General features: G+C 36.9%; 1 protein-coding gene across 4 annotated transcripts; it reads right to left on the bottom strand.

Annotated features, from left to right (window-relative positions):
- Positions 1 to 1,058: 1,058 nt before the first annotated feature.
- On the bottom strand, positions 1,059 to 21,298 carry GUF1 (GTP binding elongation factor GUF1). Of its 4 annotated transcripts, none has more exons than XM_040065206.2 (17): positions 21,143 to 21,298; positions 19,976 to 20,087; positions 18,922 to 19,070; positions 18,657 to 18,737; positions 17,012 to 17,089; positions 16,119 to 16,202; positions 15,614 to 15,678; positions 13,592 to 13,795; positions 11,960 to 12,099; positions 10,633 to 10,756; positions 10,120 to 10,252; positions 8,604 to 8,747; positions 7,550 to 7,683; positions 5,578 to 5,679; positions 3,351 to 3,470; positions 2,442 to 2,478; positions 1,059 to 1,408 (listed from the first exon to the last, which is right to left on the bottom strand). In XM_040065206.2, exons 1-17 carry the CDS (start codon positions 21,272 to 21,274, stop codon positions 1,271 to 1,273), a joined length of 1,977 nt encoding a protein of 658 aa, XP_039921140.1. In that variant the 5' UTR covers positions 21,275 to 21,298; the 3' UTR covers positions 1,059 to 1,270. The 4 variants fall into 4 exon arrangements, with proteins under 4 accessions (XP_039921140.1, XP_039921139.1, XP_039921142.1 ...); XM_040065205.2 differs by having other exon boundaries at positions 16,119 to 16,217; positions 21,143 to 21,250; XM_040065207.2 differs by lacking the exons at positions 1,059 to 1,408; positions 2,442 to 2,478; positions 3,351 to 3,470 and adding an exon at positions 4,864 to 5,280 and having other exon boundaries at positions 16,119 to 16,217; positions 21,143 to 21,250.
- Between the last annotated feature and the right edge of the window lie 841 nt (positions 21,299 to 22,139).

Raw genomic sequence — 22,139 nt, 5'->3', positions numbered from 1 at the left:
GGTACTTTTATTAGAGATACAGATACCTTGTTAACATCCAGAGCTTTGGTTTTTCAGTGCATCTGAAACAGCTTCAAATAAAAAAACAAACAACAACAAAAACCAACAAAAAAACCCACGCCAACAACCAACCACAACCAAACAGAAAAAAACCCCAACAAACCACTGAAGTACCAGAATTCCCCTTCCCATTTTTATGTATTCTGAAACTAAAACATGTTCAAAGGAAACATGTCCTGAACATGTCCTGTTCAATTCCATATCTCCAAAGATTTTTCCCAGTTCATCCTTGTAAGCAGGCTGAAATACAACAAGTAGCTTATGATTAAAATGTAGGTACAAGCCTAAATTTAAGGGCAGACTTTCCTGGTGATTGAGTACTTTAGTACTATGACTAGCAATTTGTTCTCTTCAAATACATTTAATAACAAGAAATTAAGATCTGTGAGAGGGAAACCAATCCCTGAAGATCAAAAGTTAATGCAGCTCAAAAGCTTTTGGAGGTGGGTACACTCCAAAACTGGGGACATACTGACAAACTTTAGTACGTAAACAATATAAATAAAACTTCACCAACTACACCAAGATATACTATAACCAAACCTTCATGTTAAATAAAATTTTTAAGGCCTAAATTGGTCTTACTAGTAAAAGAGTTACAGATCCTGTGTTTTAATATATTAAAACTTACCATTTCCCTGGAGATGAGCATAGCTAGGCTGAACTAATGGTAAGTTTACGCACTTAAACTGTGTGGTAAATTTAAAAAGTTCTGATTTTTTCATCTGATGTGGTTTCCCAGCATCACAATTTCCTGACAACAGCAGTTTTAGAGAAAGTAAAACAGGAAACAGCTTGATACTTTGTGCCAACAGTTCAAACTTTAACAGAGAAAAAACCAACACAACAATGGTTGTTATGCATACCTTTAAATTATTTTTATAATCTTTTTTCCATATGGTTCCTCTCATATAGAGATTTGCTACGCAAAAAAAACCCCAGTTATGTTAAGTATTACATTTATGAAAACAGTGCAATAAAATGAAAAATACAGTGTGAACTTTTAAATGCAGTCTAACTTTAATTTCATAATAATCTACAAATATATGTACATTTTTAAGTCCTTCCAGTTCATCTTCTCACACATACTGAATTCATACCATTTAAAGTCAAGTATGTTCCCTCTCACAGTGATAAATCACATACTTGCTCACTTGGCTTCTGTCTGCAAAAAGCTGACATGATTTGAATGATCAGATGTCAATGATCTCTATTTGTCAGTTTCTCTCTTTAGAACTCGTATAAAGGCATCTCTTGGAACCTCAACATTGCCAATTTTTCTCATCAACCTCTTGCCTTCTGCTTGCCTCTTTAAAAGCTTCATTCTTCTTGTAATGTCTCCACCATACTGTAAAAAAAAAAAAAAAAATTACTAAGCCTAAACTTCAACTGCAGCACATTGCAGCCACACAAAACTCAAGGGTTTAAAATAGTCAGAAAGGCTGGTTGTATTTTGACAAAGGGATTATTTTATACTCCAAATAGTTTGGCCTAAAGGCCACTAGTTAAAAAAGAACAAGGAAGCAAATGAGCACATTAATTTGGACAAATGAGTGTTGAACCCTGTCACCTAAATACATACAATCCTGTAAGCCTGGCTGATGCTAGACAACACATTAGATCCAAATCCTTTTGGAACAGCAGCAGGATACAGCTCAGATACACTCAGGCATCTTGACTAGCTTTAGGTGCTTACATCTAGAAAAATTAACTAAACCCTTGTACAGGGTTGAACAGACACCATCCCACAGCTGTGCTTTGCAGAAGAATTCTACTGCAGTTGTGAGAAAGGGACATTTGTTTAACGTTTTCCAATATATTCACTTCAGAGAGTTAAATCCAAGCTAAGTAAGAGGCATCACAGTTTTCCAATAGCTTTGCTGAGTCTTGTCCACAGTCAACTATTGCACATATAAAGCTTTCTTAAAAATGTATTAATGCAAACCTAAGTAGCGTCTAATCAAGTCTCTAAAGAAGCACATTTATATTTCCTTCTGTCACCTGAAAACCAGTTTTGGAAACATGAAGTTACCTATATGCCTGTGTACATACACACACACACACACACACACACACACATTTACTGTGTGTCTACAACTATTAGAAAATGATGAGGAGATGCGAGTGAGCAGACACACTCCAAGTGTGTAACTGAAAAAGCCATTACTTTATCTGATCCACTCTTGAAGCTGCAACAAGAGGTTACAAGATCTTAATCTTAGAAGTATCTGTTAAAACTCCACAGACACTTAGGAACACAAGCAGAGTATGTCTTTGCTTTCTAGGAAGGTTTCTAGGAAGAGATGAGCCTATCACCTTAGCAGGACTCGTAAGGTTTACAAATGTCAAAAACATTAAGAAAAGAGAAAAAAAATACCTACACATTTTGCCACAACATTTTTTCTGTAAGCTTTCAGCCTGCAAAATAAAATAACACATACATCTTAACATACTAGAACATCTGTATGTGAAGCTAAGTACTTCAGTTGTCAAAATGCTACTTGTTTTTCTGTTAGTTTTGTAAGATGCTTTGGCATCGTAACATTTTTGGGTTTTGTATACAAAAGATGAAGTTTTAAACAGAAGATGTAATTCAGAGTTTTCAATTCTACAAACATCCCTCAGGGGGTATAATATGTACATAAAGAAATCACAATCTTGCCTTTTTATCTGGAATTTCTGCTATTACTCACAGAAAGTGTTACATCCATGTGTACAGACATATATAAACAAATTCTTACAGCACCTCTTCCTGAATTCTGACCTTTAATTATTTTACCACAATTTAAATCTTATTTAAACAGCAACAGATAAGTGTGATGAGAAATACAACATCAATGAAATGGTTTCCTTTAAAGAGGCATGTGCTACGAAAATGTTTTTGTGTTCAGCAACATACTTCCTTTGGAATAGCACAAATCAGTTATTTTTTTGCTGACTCTCACAGCAAAGTATTCCACAACTAGCTACTTTTTTTCAGCAGTAAGGAACTTTTTCCACTGCCAAAGAGGAAGTGGACATAGAGGTGTTGCCAGTTACACTTTATCTATTAAGTACAACTCTGACCACAAGCAATCTAAAATAAAAATACAGTTTCTTTGTATAAATTTAGTTCAAAATGTTTAGTCGAGAGTCAGTGCTCAAATGTGGTTTTTTTCTTCAAGTAGCATATACAAGAAAAATACAACTTTACAGCAAAATCAAAGTCCTGTAATGTACAAAACAAGACTTTACAAGTCTGTGTTTTACATATCTTAAAAAAAGAAGGCAAATAGAAGGGCTTCACTTACGTTTCTCTTGCAATGATTTTCTTGCCAATGGCAGCCTGGATGGCTATTTCAAACAACTGTCTAGGAATAGTCTCTTTTAAACGTTCACACAGAAGTTTACCAGCAGCATAGGCTTTATCACTGAAAAAAAAATGTCAGCAACACTAAAAATACATCCATAGATCAAACTGTTTGATTGAAGGATTTTAGTACAGACTTTCCTCTTCTTAACTCAGAAGGTAAGCTGATCCGATCAAATTTTACATCTAAAAAGTGGGGTCTGTATGTCACCTGTTTCATACTAACAGGTGACAAGACTGTATTAACCTCAGTATATAACATCATATAAAGTATTTATAAAAAACACCCTGATAATCCCTCACACTGAAGACATTTTGAATACTGCCACAGCTTCAAGTGAAATCTTAAACTAGGTTAAGGAGAATTTTCATTGATCATAGGCCCAATCAGTCAAAATACACATATTACAGAATGCTTTCAAAGTCTGGTTTTATATCACAAGAAAAAAATAGCATACTCTTGTCATCTGCTAATAAATATTATCCAACTACATTCAGCATCTGCATATGCTTCAGGTTTTGGAAAGAGAAAACAACAAAAGGTCTAAAGAAGCTACTAATAGATACTTTCATAAGCCATTAGAAAGAAATACTCTAGTCTCTATAAAAATGCCTGTATTTAGCTTTTTTTACCAACATACATGTTTACAAACAGAGATAATGTGACTCCTTGCTACCTGTATAGAGCAAACAGTTTAAACATGAAGTACTTAGGTCATTTTCATTGAGTGTTAACAGTTTTAAGAGGTACATATATTTACTTTTACAGTAAGAACAAACAATGACTATCTTAATACTGAGCTTACAGTAATACTTTCTCTATAAATGTAATTCAGCATAATTCTTACAGATGCAGTTTTTACAGTGGGAGGACTGAGAATACCTGCAGCAAGAGCAGAATGAATGAATGCAACTACAAATTAAAAAACAAAAACAAAACAAAACAAAACAAAAAAAAAACCAAAAAAACAAAAAAAAAAAAAAACCAAAAAAACCAAAAAAAAACAAAAAAATAAAAAAAAAAAAAAAAACCAAAAAACAAACAAAAAAAAAAAACCACTAAAACCAACTGAAATCTAAAGCCAGAAGAAAGGTTGTCAGTTTTAGTGAGTTTAACAGTTCAGGGTCTGGGCTAAATTGATAAAAAAATACACATTAAAGCAATAACTAACTTTTGCAACTCCATTATGCATCCTTTCAGAGTAGGAGATGCAGGTAGATTGCTAAACACTGCATGTTTATGAGAAATTGCATTAACTGCAAGACAGTAACTCCCCTTCAGCCCCATGATGAACAAGGCAGGGGGCTTATTTTCCTTTGTCAGCCTTCTAGAGTTACAGAATTCCAAGGATTTCAAGACTGCAGTTATGTAAATAAATATGAAAATATACAAATATTTAGCAACAATAAATTAGTATTTTAAAAAGAAAACCAAACAACCTGCAAAAGTTTATCTAGGCATTACTAGAAAGGGATGCTGAATTTACAGAAGGGAGCCTTGTAAAAGTTTGTGAGAAGATGGGGGACAGGCTAGAAACAGGAAAGGCATTATTCTCACTTGTAATGCCCGAGATACTCATAGAAATCGAATCATTTTAGCAAAAAAAATTCTGAGGTAATTCCATCCAGTAAATATTTACATTCTCCTAGTACTCTGTCTGGAAACAAGGTAACAACAAATTTCTATGTAACAGGAATTACTGGGAGAACAAAATAATTTTTCATCACTATTAAGCACCAGAAATGATTCACCTGGCATCTTCTAGATTGGTCTGTACTCAAATTTTTCCAGCCCTTTAGAAGATTGGGATTCTGCATTTCTTTCTCTCTGCCCTACATCTTCCACAAATATATGATATCCAGTACTTAATCTGAGAAAGGGAAGTAAAAATTGCTATTAATTAAGGTATGTATTTCCTAATTTTCATACTACAAAATGCCTCTCTTTTTCAGTGGTAATGAAGGTGGTCATATGGAAAAATCTTCAATGCTCATACACATTTGTCATATTAAGAGTAACACGTACACACCCAGAGTCATTTAGCAATCATATTATCCTTTAGGTCAGAAAAGAACTTAGATCCTCAAGTCCTATTAACAGACAAATTTTTCACTGACTAATAATAGGAAATCTTATTTCTTTTGAATAAGGAATCTAATCAACCTACTTGTGTATGATAGTTGCCAGTTCTTCAACTGGATTTCCATTTAGAAGAATATCCATTTTGATTAGGTCTGCTGATTGGTAACCTGCATCTTCATAATCAAAACTACAAAAATAAAAGCAGTTCAAAAATTAGTCATGATATTGTATAAATTATATTTTGCATTCTTTGCTCCATAAATTTTATGGACATATTTCTTAATAAAACACTTGAAGTTTTTAATAAAATGAGAGTACTGTTTCAGTCCATCTTCAGACCAGAAATGTACTGCACGTAATGTCCCCTCCAATGCAGTAAGATGTCATCTTGACTTCCAGGATGTCTTTCCAATCTAATGAGCAATTAGAAATCTGCATGCTTAATGCAGTCTTAAAGAATCCTTCAACACAGCTTTTAAACAGTCAGTGTCCTGAATGTCACAGGAATCAAATACCAATCCAGGACTGTCTTCTTTTCACCCTCCCATTTGACAAACTTTTTATATGACCCCTATTATCACTGTCTCTGACAACTATGTTTTTCACTTAGTTTCCAAAGCAGATTTCTTCTTTGCTAGGTGTGAGCCTTGCTGTCTGTGTTTTAGTTTGCAAAAATTCTTAAAATGCAAGAGATGCAGAGGTGATTTATGCAATAGATAGATTAGACAGATAGATAGATAGATAGAGCAAGCTTGTGTGCAAGTATAATTGTGGAGGGTCATCAATATCACTGTAATTGGGTCAAATCTGAAATACAAGAAAAGGGGGGGAAAAATCCTTTGAGATTATTTCAAAGTACTTCTATTTTATAAGCACAGGTATGTGAATGGATCCATATAACAGAAATATGATTACCGAGAGCACTAAATACACAAGCTGTATTAAGGAGTCAATTAAGAAATAAAAAAACAAATAAATAAGACAATGCAACATCATTGGCAATCACCCCTGAATCAAAGGAAACCCAGCATAATTCTGCTAATGAGACAGGTTCTTGATAAACAGGCTAGGTTTTATGTAGTGGGGGAGCTAGATCCAGAGAGGAAATTCAAAATTTCCACCCCTCTGTTTCTTCTACCTTGGCTCTCCACTTTTGTTCATGCTTTTACTGCATATATATGTAAGCCTGGGCAAAACATGTCTTACTTACATTTATTAGACATAATTAAAAGAAAACATATACTCAAAGCAAACTCGGTCCTTCAATAAAATTTATTTTTATGCTTCTAAAATAAATTGTAATGTAATTAGGTACACCAGTTCCTATTGTGAAACATATCTCACTAATGACATATCAGGTTTGTGAAGAGCTATTGAGCCTCCTGGGGCACAAACTCATCGCCATGCAACATTTTTTCTTCCATTAAACTCACAAAGGCATTTGAGTATTGTAACAGACTCTGAATTCATAGCAGCCACCTACAACAGAGAATTTTGTCTCAAAATACACATGATTTTCTTTTCTCACATAATAAACCATGTATGTAAAGTAAGTGCAGTAAAGTTTGTATTAAAGTAATGTAAAGTTTGTTTTAAATACCACATTGTTTTTACTAGCTTTAAATAACCAATGTGGTTATTTTCCTTTTTCAACCAAGATACAGTTCATACAGTAAGTAGTACATTTCAGAGATTCCTTTTGAAAAAAATTGCACAGTGTCTCTTCAGACAAGGAGAGACAATTTAGGTCTTACTCATATAGATGAGCCAGTGCCACTCCAGAGGGTGCCCTTGAAAAACACAAGCATTGCCAAAGACAATGATTATTAGGTAGCGACATACTGTTCACGTTTTTCAGACTTATTTCCATCCATTTTCACAATGAATCTAATCCATTCAAGGTGAAGAGAGACTAGATTTGCAGCACTGTCATGATGGAATATTCATTCTTCACTCTTGCCCTTCCACAGCTGTTCCACAGGGCTTTTTTCACCATACCATCCCTCTTCAGGGTCTAGGGTGGGGGGAAGAGAAGGGGGAACAGGGGAGGTTGTTACCTTGCATAGCCAGAAGACAGAGACTTAAGAGCATCATAAAAATCCACCACAATTTCATTCAGCGGAAAGAGGTATTTTAGCATAACCCTGTTTTCATCAATGTACAACATATCCTTCTGGACTGCCCGACGATCCTAGACAAATAAAGATTGTATCAGTTTCCCTTGAAATTTTCTACAAAAAAAACCAAAGCAAATTAAAATGAACAGCAATCAAGCTATACAAGAGAATTCCTCTATTTAAGCCCAAATGTAAATTTCATATTGGTAGTTTGCTGAAGTCCCAGGACAAACTGTAGCACTGTAACAAATGAAGTGGTTACACTAGACATACAACTCAAGCCTTTCCTCTCGAAATGCTGAATTTCTGAAATCCTTAACAGCTTTTGCTTACTGCAGCCACAGCAGGACTTGCAGGCTCATTTCTTTCCTCCCAGGAGTGTGTTCTTATTTTAGAAATTATTTTTAATAGATTTTATTCTTCACTGTATTAACATACAAGTACTGTAGTGCTTTGTATTATGCATTTTGAAATGTTATAAGCTAAGAAAAATATTGTGAAGAAATAATATAAACAAAATATGCATGGCAGTTAAAACATTTTCAATCAGAAGTATTCCAAATACAGTTAAGCAAACGTGTTTGGCCATCTCCATCATAAATTTGCTTTCAGTGAAGTACTAAAAAAACCACATGGACACACAGTCAGAAGTGTTGGCAGAAGCTGTATTTCCATGAACATGCTTCTAAAAAACCCAATACATCTTATTCCCGTGCTGCAGACTCTATTCTTTTAGGAGAACAGAACTAGCTTTGAATTAGTCTAGTACAGACCAAGCACTTTGTTGTCACTAAGTTTCATAACTAAATTTCAAAATATGGATTCTGTAGTTCAGAATTTTAGAGATAAAAAAATTAAAAATAATATTCAATAATTTCTTCAAAGATACTATTTAAGCATTAATATCTATTATCATACTATCTAGTGTCTTCATTTTAAGTATGAGGTGAAGAGCTTAAAAATGCAAAAGACAAAATTAAAACTATACACCAACCTGACACAAGGTAATTATTTTCCCAATATATTCATGAGGTGTTACAATAGTACCAAGAACAGTTGGCTCCAAATATTCTGATACTGAAAATTTATCAGGAAACTGAGCAGGGTTGATAATAGTGATCTGGTCTTTTCCATGCTCCTGAAAACAAGCAAATAAACCACATATTGTAATTTTAGAAGTAAGTAAAATGAACAGCAAAGAAATAAATATAGCATTGAGAACATGCTAAAAAATGTTTCAATTGCCTGAAAACATTGATGCGTTATGCAACCCAAGTTTCAAACAAGGATGTTTTTAGAAAAGATTTCTGTAACACATATAGAAGTCCCTTATCAGCATATCCTTAAATATCATTATACAAAAATTAGCTTTCTACATGGGAAATTATAGAAATGCAAAAAACTTTTCTGTCCATCTTTCCAGGTCTCTCTCTCCCCTGTAAATTGAGGATTTTCCTTTTTACTTCATCCTGATCCTCTAAGTTATTATTACACATCTTCAACAGAAGACCCGATCTAAATATTTTAGAGTTCAGTGGTGGGGACTTTCTCCTCTAAGTAGAACTTTGGGTTCACATGCTGAAGTGGATTGAGAAACGAAGTTTTTGCTTTGTGTGTGAGTGCTTTCATTACCTACTTTTTCCAGTCCAGCATCCCAATAAGTGCTAGTTACCCTTCCAAGGTAAAAGGAAGGTTATGCTGCTTATTGTGTAAAAGCAACTTCCCTCTCCTCCAAAAGCAAGTGATTACATAACTTCCACTGACAGGGACCCAGCTTCCAGTACTGTTTGAAAAGAATCCCACATCAACAGTCCAGAATCACTTACACCAAAGGTGTTGACTACTTCATTCATAGCTGCTATACTGCCCGAGTAAGAAAACAAAACAACCAGAGAGATAAAAGGTCTATGCCTCACACCTTGCAAGTACAGCAATGTGTCTTATACAAGTTTCTAGTAATTTACAGAACAATCAGCCAGTCAACTTGCAGCCTCTTCTGTCACCAGGTGCTCTAATTCCACCTCCTTCTCTCTCTAGAACTCAAACACAGTAATTCTATTTGCACCCATTTTAATGAAGTTAGCATATGCCCGTTTAAATGTGATCAAAAAATCTCACTCTCTTTCACCAGCCCCTGCCAATCTACAGTATCATTACAAGCTACTCCTAGAAACGTTTGTGTTTCCTGATTGATAAACCTGGAAGACTATTTCACCTGCTTTTAACACAGTCCAGCCAGGAAGCACTTAAAAGAATACAGCAAGATATGTGTCCTATATTTCCATTTTTAAGGAAAAGTATAAGACATAAAAAGAGAGTGCTTGAAATGAAAGGGGAAAGAACAGGTAACATTCTTTAAAAAAAATAAAAACTATTTAAGTAATATCCTGGTGTTTCTAATGCTTACTATAAAATACAGTACTAGCCTACAATTAAAAAGAGACTCTAAATGTTTATTATAGGAGGCTTTTAAACTGCTATTTATATAATTTTTAATGAATTTAACATACCTTTATCAACTTTGCTGAGGAAAGAACAGCTTTATATGGAACTGTAGGTGCAGTCAAAATAACAGACATGTTATACTCTTGCTCCAAACGTTGATTAAAGACTTCCATGTGTAGAAGACCAAGGAAACCCAATCTGGAAAATAAATGCCCAGTCAGTAAAAGTATTTGTATGTCCTCTGGAATTTCACAGTGGCCTTTTTCACCCTCCAGCATGTTTAGAGTGTTAGTATGACAATATCAGGCAGAGAAAACAACCTCCAAGGGACCAAATAATCCTTGGGATTAATAAATTGAATAATATGAGTCGTGGAGAACAAAAACTAATAATCACAAGATTTTTCATTCTCTATGCAAAGAATGGAAAAAAATCAAATGCTTTTGATCTTTATCTACCATTAATCTCAATTACAGCGCCTAATTTTGAATCAAGTTTATTTCTACCTTCAGTTTACTTAAACATGCGTTCTCAATTTATGAACCGTTTCAAAAATGAAAGTAGCACAAAAACCTCACCTCCATCCAGCTCCTAAGGCAAGGCTACTGTCACGATGAACAGTTACACTGGAGTCATTCAATGTCAGCCTTTCCAAAGCACTTTTGAGATTGTTATATTCTGTTTGATCTATAGGATACATTCCTGTCAAAATATATTAAATAGAAGTGATGTGACAGAGAGCTTTAGGTACTGTGTACCTGGCTTTCAAATACACCACTAAAAGTTAATAGAGTAATAAAATAAGGAAGAGTTACTTTCTGCTTCATCTGGTTTTAAATGTGAAAAACAACCTGAGGATTCTTTATTCCTCAAAAAAAAAAATTGTCACAACATAAAAATGTTTCAGATCACCTCAGAATTAACATCTAAACCATAATGGTAGGATCATTGTCCTCATCTAATCCTTCACATTTGTGGAAGATTCACAGCTGAGTATAACCACTGTTCTGCACTGTATAAACTTCACTGAGATGTTCCCTCAAAGCTAAGAGTGAGTGAAAAATAAAAAGCATCATTTCAAAGTTGCAAACATTTCTCTATTCTTTTGAAATTAATAAAAACAGCTGTTTGTATAACTGCTGCCTGAAACAGATTCTACAGTATGACTTTTCACATCCTTGTATGTTCAGAAAATATCATCTACATCAAGAAGCAACACACATGCACACAAAACCATTATTTACAATATCACACTTTTCGATACTCACTGAGAGACTGCCTAGTCTCCATGAGACAGTTCAAGTGAGTTTTACACACTGCTTCACAACAAGTCTAGAAAATTATTTACAGAATCTTCTTCTAAAGCTATCTTCTGTAGCATTTGTAACAGTTATTGAAGCTTGTGGCAACAGTTCAATGGAACTATTCAAGCTCAAAAAGTCAAATATTTTACAGGATCATTCTGAGTATTAGCTCTAGCAGTTTAACGAGTTTAACAAAAATGAAACAGCTGCTAAATTTTAAAAGAAGAAAAACCAACACAATAATTCCAGATACCTGATTATCAAGACAAAGAATTCCCTTTTTTTTTTTTTTTTTTTTTTTTTTCCTTTTCATTTCAACCCTTCTTTTCCAGCTAGTAAGAGTCTACTGGCATTAGAAACAACAATCACAGGACAGGCAAAAATATATGTTTGTTTTGTATTCGTATTAAACCAGTCAGCATTTATTACTAATCCTGTTAAGTCACAGGGAAAACACACAAATCTACACAAGTGATGCACCTCGGCTGAAATTCTAATCCTCCCAACTCTTAATATACACGTCTTCTTTTAAAAGCTCTAACAGCTCTTACTCTTGTCACTGGGAAAAAGTAACTCCCTTTTATATTGATTTACTCCTCACCTGCAAAAACCATTGGCTTCGCTGACTTAAAGCCAGGCAAAGGCTCCACTGGCTGTTTATACAAAAACAGTGTGTCTCCTATTTGGGCTTCCGTTACTTCTTTCATTCCAGCAATCAGGTACCCCACCTGTCCTGCATAGCTAAATAAAATTGTTATTATATGGACATGACTGTTGGCATTAGCAGTATTTCTTCTGTTTTCCTACTTGATTTAGCCCAGCCAGAAATTCAAATAAATCACCCCCTTAAAAGCCCACATCCAAAGTCCAGAAGTGAGATTTGTTTCACCTCTGAGTTGTGAACAGTCTCAACTTGTCCTTTTTCTGTTACAGCTAACAGTACATTTATGATCCTGGATTTTGAATACTGTGTTGCTCCCAGTTTAAAAGCTGGAGCTAGACCCTTGAGAAGCTCTTAAGACAAAGAAACCGGAACAGTTCCCAGCTGCCAGCACAGCAAGTTTCATATGCCAGCAGGATGAAACTAGACAAGCACTTCCCATCAGCACATTATGCTAACAGGAGGGGAATACATGGTAAGTACTGAGTAAAGCACAGTGTACTGGTTTTGGCTGGGATGGAGTAACTTTCTTCAAAGCAGCCCCGTACGAAGCTGTGTTTTGGAACTGTGACTAAAATGTGTGTTGATAACATACCAATGTTTGGGTATTGCTGAACAGGCCCTTTCCGTTTCTCACTGTGCCCCTGCAAGCAAACAGACTGGGGGTAGGCAAGAGACTGGGAGGTGACACAGACAGGACACCAGACCCAAACTGGCCAAAAGGGCATTCCATACCACAGAACATCATGCTTAGCAATAAAAACGAAGTGCAGTCTTTCCAAGGCAGCTTTTACTTGCAGACTAGCAGGATATCAGTCTGCCTGTGGGAGGTGGGGAATAATGGACTGTCTTTGCATCACTTGTTTTTATTTCTTTTTTTTTTTCTCCTTCATTTATTAAACTGTCTTTTTCTCAATCCAGAAGTACCTCTAAGTTCTCATCCTGCTAGGGCTGGGGAGTGAGCAGGGGCTGGCTGGGTTCAACCCGCCAGACACAGTAATGTAACCTGAGAATGCCCCCAATAAAGTCATTAACATGTATTTGAATGCAAACCGGTAGAACTTCTCCACTAATTCTAAGTACCTGATTTTCTTCCCACTGCTGCCATTGAGAAGCCAGTTTCTGGAAGCTGTTGCATTCATGGATTTTAAGTTTTCCACCCTCAAAATATGCTGCAGAAATAACTAAGATGAAGCCCCATTCCCTTCCACTCTCAAACAAGGCAGTTCCTAGAAATAAATTGGACAGCTGAATAAGAATATCGAACACTAGCCTTTAAACACCTAGCTGTCCAGTTGTTCCACATACTACAGAAGACAATGGATTCCTCCCACAGCAACGCTCAAGAAGCACTCCCTAAAACCTTCTGCCTTGGCGTGCCCAAAATAAAAAATGACACAGAGCATTAAACTGCAAATAGTAATTACAAAAAAATCCACCACCAAAGAACAAAAACAAAAACATAGACACCTCCCAGTTTTTACCCCTCAAAGCAAAAATCAAACAGAAATGCAGGATATTGTGGCTTACCCCAATATATGATTTGTTCCACTGTAAGAAGGTTTTACTTACAGCTTATGTGTTGGCTGTTCATTTGGAGTCAGAATTCCAACTTCATTAACTTCATATCTTTTCTTTGTGTGTGCAGACACAATTTTCTGTCCTTTTGCAATCTCCCCACCAAAGAGCGCAATGTTAGCTATGACACCTCGGTAGTGGTCAAAGGTAGAGTCAAATACTAAGGCTTTCAATGGATCAGCAGTATTACACTGGGGTCTGTCACCAAGAAAATTGAAACAATGTATTATGCAGTGCATTTTCATCCAACATCGAATGAGCAAGCACACCCATGCCAAACACTTTCACAGAATCGTATCAGGTTGGATGAGATTTCCAGTATCACCTGATCCAACTTTTCTTGGCAAAAACACAGGCTTAACAAGATGGCCCAGCACCCTGCCCAAACAAATCACAGAGTGTCCAACTGTGGAGAATCTACCACTTTCCTGGGGAGATTATTCCAATGGCTCTTTGTAGCTACTATTTAAATACCAGAACATGTCAAAAGGTCTCCCTTAAGCATTCTTTTCTCAAGGCTGAACAAGTCTATTTTTCTCAGCCTTTCCTCAAAGGACAGGGTGCCTAGCCTTTCAATCATCTCTGTGGCCCTTCTTGTGGCCTCCTCTTCAGCCTGTCCACATTTTCTGCATAGCCAAAACTCAACACAGTATTCCAGGTGTGAATAGATCACCACTAAGCAGAGTGGAATAATGATTTCATCTCTGCTGGTGATGTCCTTCTTGAGGCAGCCCAGCATGCTGCTGTCTTTCTTTGCTGCAGCAGCACACTGTTCACTCATACTGACTGCTGTTCACAAAGAACTCGGGGTCCATCTCCACAGAGCTGCTCTCCAGCTAGGTAGATTCCAGCCTGTGCTGCGTTCCTGATTTATGTATTCCCAGGTGCACGACCTTTGCCTCTGCTGAATTTCCTAAGGTTCTTGTTAGCCCACTCTTCCAGCCTATCAAGGCGTTCTTGCAAAGTTGCTCCCCCTTTCTGAAATGTCTACTTCCCCTCTCAGTTTGGCTGGCAAACTTCACTAGGGTACACATCCCAACTTCCAAATCATTTATTGATGACAGGAAACAGCATTGAGCCCAACTGAACGCTGGCAGACCCCACTTGTGGCCAGCCAGAAAACGAGCTATTTACCACCACCCTCTGGGTGCAGCCTCCCAGACAGTTATCCACCCACAATAAAGACCACTCCAGACTATAACACAGTGGTTTCTCCAGGAGTCTGTGAGAAACGTTACCAACAACCTTAAAGATGCAGGTAGACAGAAATCCAGGTAGCCAGTGTCCACCACTCACACTACACAGCAGGTTATTCTGCTGTAGAAGGTGGTCAGGTTTGTCAAGCACGATACGTCCTTGGTGAATTCCTGCTTGCTTTTCCCAATCACTTACTTCATCTGACTTGTGACAGCCCCAAGGAGGATCTGTTCCATACCATTTCCAGGGACTGCAGTAAGACTGACAGGCCTAAAACTTCTTGGATCCTTTAAGCTCTTCTTGTAAACTGGACATCAGCATTCTTCCAGTCTCCTGAGAGAGATCCCCATGACCTCTCAAAGATTACAAAAAGCCACTTTGACTGGACACCGCCAGCTCTCCTACAATCCTTAGGTGGATACTATCAGGGCCCATGCATGTGTAGGGGTTGGGCTCGGGCTCCTGTAATAGTTCACATACCAACTCCTTTGCTGAGTGTGTCTCTGTGCATCAACCTTACAACCAACGGTGCTGGTAAAGACAGAGGTAAAGAAAACGTATCTATGCTTTTCAGCCTTGCTGGTGACCCATTCACCTCTCCTGTTTAAGTGCAAGTCACTATATTCCTTTTCTCTATGAAGCATTTTCTCTAAATCAGATGCAAATCAAGTGTAAAACTACTGCCAATACCATATCAATGCAACTCATGATTTTCTAATTATTTTATTAGATTAAATACATTATTTATTTAAATAATTTTAAATTTAATAATATTTAATTAATTTATTAAATTATTTATAAGATTAAATACAGACTTACGGTGGGATCTTCTCAATGACCTTTTGAAGAACTTTCTCAACATTTGTTCCTTGTTTAGCAGAAATCTAAAACAAATCCAGCAACCATTTTATAAGACAAGTCTTAGAGTTATTAATTAAATAGTATCATGTTTACTTAAACAGTCTGGGTGGCCACAGATAGTACTACCCATAAAAGCACTCAAAAGGACACTCTAGAATGCTATTACTAAGATACTGTTTTTTCTTTTGTCAATGGCAATTATTTTTATGATAGAAACAAAAACCGTTTGTGGATTGACAGGGAGAAATAATTTAAAATTTTGGATTCCATTCCTCAAAAAATACTAGAATTTTTGGCTGAAAGTTATCTTCTCCATTCTTAAAGGAGACAAACTTTAAAGAAATTCTTATGGCAGAAAAGAACAGGCAGACAGACAGCACTCTCTTAATTTACAACATGCACATGTAATTCATTAGTTACAAAGTTATATTATCAGCCATGTTATAAAACTTAGAGAACTTACCCTTATACATTCACCTGTAGGGATATCAAACAGCTTTTCAATTTGTTTTTCAACTCTTTCAGGGTCTGCATTTTTCAAGTCAATCTGTAAAACAACAAACTGCTAAATATATGAGCAATCACCTCTCCCACATCATCCAGTACTGTAGCTTTCAAAAGTACAACAAAGCACATTTATTTATTAATGAGTAAGTACTGTCCTTCTTTAGGAAAAGATAAATATTATTTTTATAAAGTTTTCCTTCCTTGATTTCAGGAAGGATCCCCTCTGTAACCAGTCTAGTTTTGGCTTGTTTCATTAGGGCAAGCACCTTTGTCCAAGAGTTGGTAAAAAGATTTAGTTTACAAAGTATTTTGAAATCATTAAGTGCTACCTGCACTGTTTATAAGATCACATATTAACTACAGTATAAATCTGTATAGCAGCAACTAACATAAGCTGAGCAGTAATTAATCCTGTGATTCCAATAACACAGTGCTCAAAATTGCACAGAAAATAACACTTCAATTTAAATAAAAACTAAGACCCTGCTTTTGAAGTAGAGTTCCTACTCATGTCATTTCCTCAATATTAATAAACTTTTAACATCACCAATTCCAACCATAAACCCAGCACTGCAAAGTCCACCAACAAGCATGTCCTTAACTGCTACATTTTTTAAATACCTAAATGTATTTCATGAAATTAAAAAAATTCACAGCAGGGACTGTAAAATTTTACAGAGAGCAAATACAGAAATTTCCTATTACATTCTAGTAATGTTATATTTAAATCCTATAAATATTATAACAAATAACTGTTATATACCTCTATTTGAGGCTAAATTTCTGATCAGCCCTATACACATTTAAACAACCCAACTATTTAACAGAAAATGCTAAAAACTTTATTACCTTATTTATGACAGGAATTATTGAAAGCTGTGCTTCAAAGGCGAGATAGAAGTTTGCCACTGTCTGAGCCTGAATACCCTAGAAAGTAACATTATAAAGTTTGACACTGAAACCTCCTCAGTTTTGGTGTGGTTTTGGGGAATATTTTTAGGCATACTATACGATTTAAGATTCCTCTGCTATTCCATCAACTCTTTCATTTAGGAGATGGATAAATAAAACGTGACTGATTATATGCAACTGCTGAGGAAGAAAATAGCTTTCCTAATTATAATTTCTTGTAATCTCAAAATAATTAAACAAATCAATGATATTGTATCTGTGACTACTTTCATGGAATTATTTATAGGTAACACAATATGCTCACATTATGCGCCAAGTACATATTTTTCTGCATGCTATAATTGTGACTATTCAGAAATAAGTAACAGACTTTTTAGTTCTCAATGACCTATTTACAAATGGACTCTGACAAAGAAAAAGAGATGCTTAGGGTGTTGATAAAACTATAGTTACTACAGAGAGCAGGAACGTACCTTCAACTTACCTTACAGTTACTTTTATAAAAGGAAAAAAATTATAAAGTTTGTACCTCACATTTCTTTCAAAAGGATGGCAAAAACTATAGCTCTGATTAGAAGAAAGGAAGATTCCCTTCCAGATCCAAGTACCAGATAAAGGAAAACAAAGAAATATAGATGCTAATGAATGAGACTATAAAGCAATAGTATCATAACTGGATCAGAGAGGGCAGAAGCGGACGTGGAGGAGTTAGAGAATGGGGGAAACAGAAGCTACTTGTTGTTTGGCCTTCACTCAAAACAGATCAAGTGGAAGATTATTTATATGGGGATATTCACTACAAGTATATGGGCCTAATTTTTTAGGCAATATAAAGTACCAACAAAGAATACTTATTAAAAAAATATAATGAGAATTTGTAAGCATTCTAATTGAAGGACAAATATAGACTACCAAGTAATCACATAATATTTAAATGTAGCAATTAAAAAAAAAAAAACCAAAAAAACCACCACCCAGTACATTTAGGAAACGTATTTATTACTGAGGCTTACTTAGGAAGTCCACTTGCCCCTCAAGCTAAGAAGGTGCAAATGTTAATAATCACTAAAAGTTACTTAGTTTGGTATGGAGTTTTTTGATATAACATGGGAAACAGCGACACTTATTTGACCTTTATACAATACAATCATAAATATGCCAAGAAAAAAATTCTCACAAAGTATTTTGATGACAATGTGCCCACCTCTAAAATCATGATTTAATAATCCTCATATTCTAGTCCGTTAACTGAAGATACTCAAATGGCTGTCAGTTCAATAGCTAGAAGTCATCCAGGCTGCCATTTGCAGAATTCATACTCCCTAAAAAATAGAATCTGATTCTCCACTAATTGATTCTGTGCTATTATGGCTATGTTATCTGTTATCTGTCAATACAAGTATCTATCTCTGGATAATTTTTAAACTCCCATTACTCTTTTTCTGCAACCTAATACTTTTATGGAGATGGACCAGAAGCAAAAACATTAGTGGAAAAACTGAAAAAAACCCACCACCTAGTTTTCATCTAGCTTACGGAAATACTGAAATACTAAACAGGAAACAAGAATTAAGTACTACACCTCATTTGCATCAACTACAAGTATGACACCTTGACAGGCAGATAATGACCGTGATACTTCATAGCTGAAATCCACGTGGCCCTGTGGAGAAAACAAATGTTTACTATTTCAAGTATTTCTAAATTGCAAAGATTTCTGTACTATGTTGTTTTCATTTGTATATATGTTCACATTCTTATAAAAGAGGAATTGAATCAACATAAGAAGCCAGAAATCTCCTACTTTAACCTATAAAGACATTTAGATTTGTTTATATTTAACTTACAGGCGTGTCAATAAGATTCAAGAGATAGTTCATGCCTTCATGATCGTAAAAGAGAGATGCAGATTGGGCTTTAACTGTAATTCCTCTTTCACGTTCCACTTGTAGTTTATCCAGGACTTGTTTATTATGGTCAGTTTTAGAAATTGTTCCTACAAAAAAGAAAACAAAAGCACTTTATTAACTAATTTACTACATAAATCTTGAAAATGCCATTAACCAAGAGTTAACGAAGAGCAAATTAAGCTTTCCCATACAATTAAGCTAAACTAAGACATTCAATCAAAAACAAAACTGTGCATCAACTCTTTACGTTTGTCAAATAAAGTTTACATAATAAAGTTACATAAAATCCTATCCTGAATAAGCAGGATGAAAAACATCTAAGAGAACTAAGAGATTAAGAAGCAGCAAAAATCCCCTTGAATTGTAAATAATTTTGATACTTAAGGAAACTTCCCCTTCTATCATTGGAGAGGAGTGGCGCACAGCTCTAAGTCCAATCTCAAGTGGCAGACGAGTACTAGCATAGAGTGACAGACCTGAATTCAAAATCCCATTCTATTGCAGGCATCAGGCAAAAATGCTCATACTGATACATGGGAGGTAATCATAAAAAATAACTTTGATCAGAATTTCTCTCCCCGGTTCTGTTTCGCTCTCCCTTAAATGACAGTCCAGAACTCCCAGGTCATGTCAGGCCCATCCCTTCAGTCCACCCTAACTACGGGCAGTAAACATCATAAACTTGCCATGTACTGATTTAATGGATGACTGGTTGGAATGATAGCTTGAACAAGGTAGTAAACTCCTTTTCAGTCTCTTTCCAAAGCATGTACTTCTTTAAATGAATTACACACTTCCTTATGCCTATGTGTAGGCAGATCTCAACCACAAAGTCCATTTATCTGTAATACTACACAACTGAGAGCCTAAAAGCACAAGCAACACTGGAAGAGCAAAAAATATTAGAAATTTTAGTAATAATCAAAGGTACAGAAACTTAAGATGCCACCTTCCACATCAAGAAAAAGTAGTATAAAATGAAAACGCTTACCTGTAATTTCCAGCAATCTGTCTGCTAGTGTACTTTTGCCATGATCTACATGAGCTATAATACTGAAGTTTCTAATGCTTTCAACAGGATACGTCGACATATCTAATTTTTCCTGAAAAACAGAAACTTCTTTTCATAAATCAAGGTTACAGTCTCTATATACCATATGACCGGCCTTTAAAAAACCAAATGAATTCTTTTAATAATTTTTCTCCAGAAGCAGCATAGGTTGAACAGAGATACAAAAACTTGAACTGTTACTGTGTTTAAAATGTCAGCATTTCACTTTAGTCATATAGACAAATGCATTTTTTTATCACTAAACAATCATGAACTGTGCTGCAAAGTGTGAAAAAGGTACTATGCTCTTATGTACATAGGGAGCTGGAAAACTTTACAGTTTCACGTCTGTGAAACTATTAAACTTAAGAGAACTGGATTCAGAGCACCATTAAGGACATCATTCTTCACAAGCATGATATGGATACCGAGCCATTACCTCGAGATGCAGCTATCATAAGAAGAAAGTAGTGGAAAAGGATGCTACAGTGTGCAAGAAGCCAATCCACACATAAAAGTCAAAGCATTTTAGTTATTTACAGTATCTGCAAAGCCAGCAAACAACTATCAACACTTTATAATATTTATACATTTTAGCAAAAAAAAGCTGAAAGTTATCCACTGCCTGAAAGTTGCATAGTTGTCTTGTAATTAGTATTCTACCGGTTAAATGATTCTCTCCCTTCTTATCCTAGTTAGCCAGCATGGAATCTTTCTCTCGAGTCGGTGAGTTTCTTGGGTCAGTGGTCGTAATCTCCTCCTGCCAGAATTACCTTTCTACCCTGCCAGAGTCGATTTCAGCACGCCAGCTGAGTTGACTTTGTTAGTTCCTTCCTTATCCTCAAGAGTTCTGTCAACCGTCCTGGCCCGTGAATTCTGCATTCTTCGCGCCCACTACTCACAGTACACCCCTCTCTCCGAGCTTTGTTAACCTGCCCCGAGAACTGAGGTCACTGAAACACGTCAATCCCTAAACCTTAGCAAGACAATTCTCCCAACGAGTAGTGCACGCCTCTCACCCCTGGCCGCCGGCGCGGGCTGCCTGGAGAGGCCGCGTGTCCCCGGCGGGCCGGCCTCGGCCGGGAGCGGCCGGCGCCGCGCACTCACCTTGCCGCGGGAGCTGTACGGCCGCTCGCACGCCGCGGGCAGCCCGGCCGGGAGGCAGAGCGGGGCGGCGGCGGGGCAGGGGCTCGGCAGCCGTGCCCCCCAGCGCAGAGCCGCCCTGCCGGCGAGGGCCATGGCGCTGGCAGCTGCTCTGCTTAACTCAGCTCAGCCCAGCCCTGCCCGCCATGGCCCGCTGCCCTCGGGCCGCACCGGGCGCGCCGCGCAGGGCGGGCACAGCGCCCCGGAAGGGAAGGGAAAGGCAGGGAAGGGTCGCGGCGGCCGCGCTGTGACGGGGCGGAAGCGGTGCCGGGGGCGGCTGTCGCAGTGTGGGGCGGGGCTGCCGCCAAATGCTGTTCTACTGGCGTTACAGACTGGTGTAGTGCGTGGTGTGCCTGCCGCTCTGCTGGCGTATGGCTGTTGTGGCCGTCAAGGCTGTGCTTTGGTAAATTCTGGAAGCGGACGAATGTTGTCGTACTCTTGCATACGTTTTCCGTGTGTTCCTCACAGTCTTTGCGGGTTTTCCAGATATTCTAGTTTGTATCTTTCCTAGTTTGGCGTTTATTAATTGCCGCGTGTTCCTCTGTTTTCGCTTGAAATTTTTACAGACATGGGAGAACATGCAGACAAGAGTCACTGTTCTGTTTACATATATTGGCTCCTCCTTTGTCTCTTGCTCAATCTAACTTAGATTTCAGCTGTAGCTATGTAAAATATTTCAGAACTGCCAGCAGACCACTTAGCTAAGAAAACTGCACATATTTAATCAGGTTCTCAATCTAAAGATGTGCCAAATACAGGAAGACAGTAAATTTTGAGGGCAAAATTGTTTAAAGGAGGTTTAGTTTCGAGGTATCAGTATGAAATTCCTACTCCTTTTTTAAGTGAGAAGGGTTTGGTCTCAAAAGGCTGCATAAAAGTGATAGTGCGGACAGCATGAGTTCCATGTAAAATGACAGATTGTGCAGTAATGAATTTACTAATGTAGTTCACTGCTGGGCTG

The sequence above is a fragment of the Hirundo rustica genome, chromosome 5, assembly GCF_015227805.2.
Source record: "Hirundo rustica isolate bHirRus1 chromosome 5, bHirRus1.pri.v3, whole genome shotgun sequence".
Lineage (NCBI taxonomy): Eukaryota > Metazoa > Chordata > Aves > Passeriformes > Hirundinidae > Hirundo > Hirundo rustica.
This window is presented reverse-complemented; position numbering and strand designations above follow the sequence as displayed.

Bases quoted from the DNA above. Each gene is read 5' to 3' on its own strand.
- GUF1 (XM_040065206.2), bottom strand. From the start codon at position 21,274: ATGGCCCTCGCCGGCAGGGCGGCTCTGCGCTGGGGGGCACGGCTGCCG. The intron at 19,071-19,975 runs GTAAGCGTTTTC...TCTTTTTTGTAG, and splicing joins CAGATTGCTGGAAATTACAG to GAACAATTTCTAAAACTGAC. The intron at 18,738-18,921 runs GTAAGTTAAATA...TTTTCTCCACAG, and splicing joins TGAATCTTATTGACACGCCT to GGCCACGTGGATTTCAGCTA.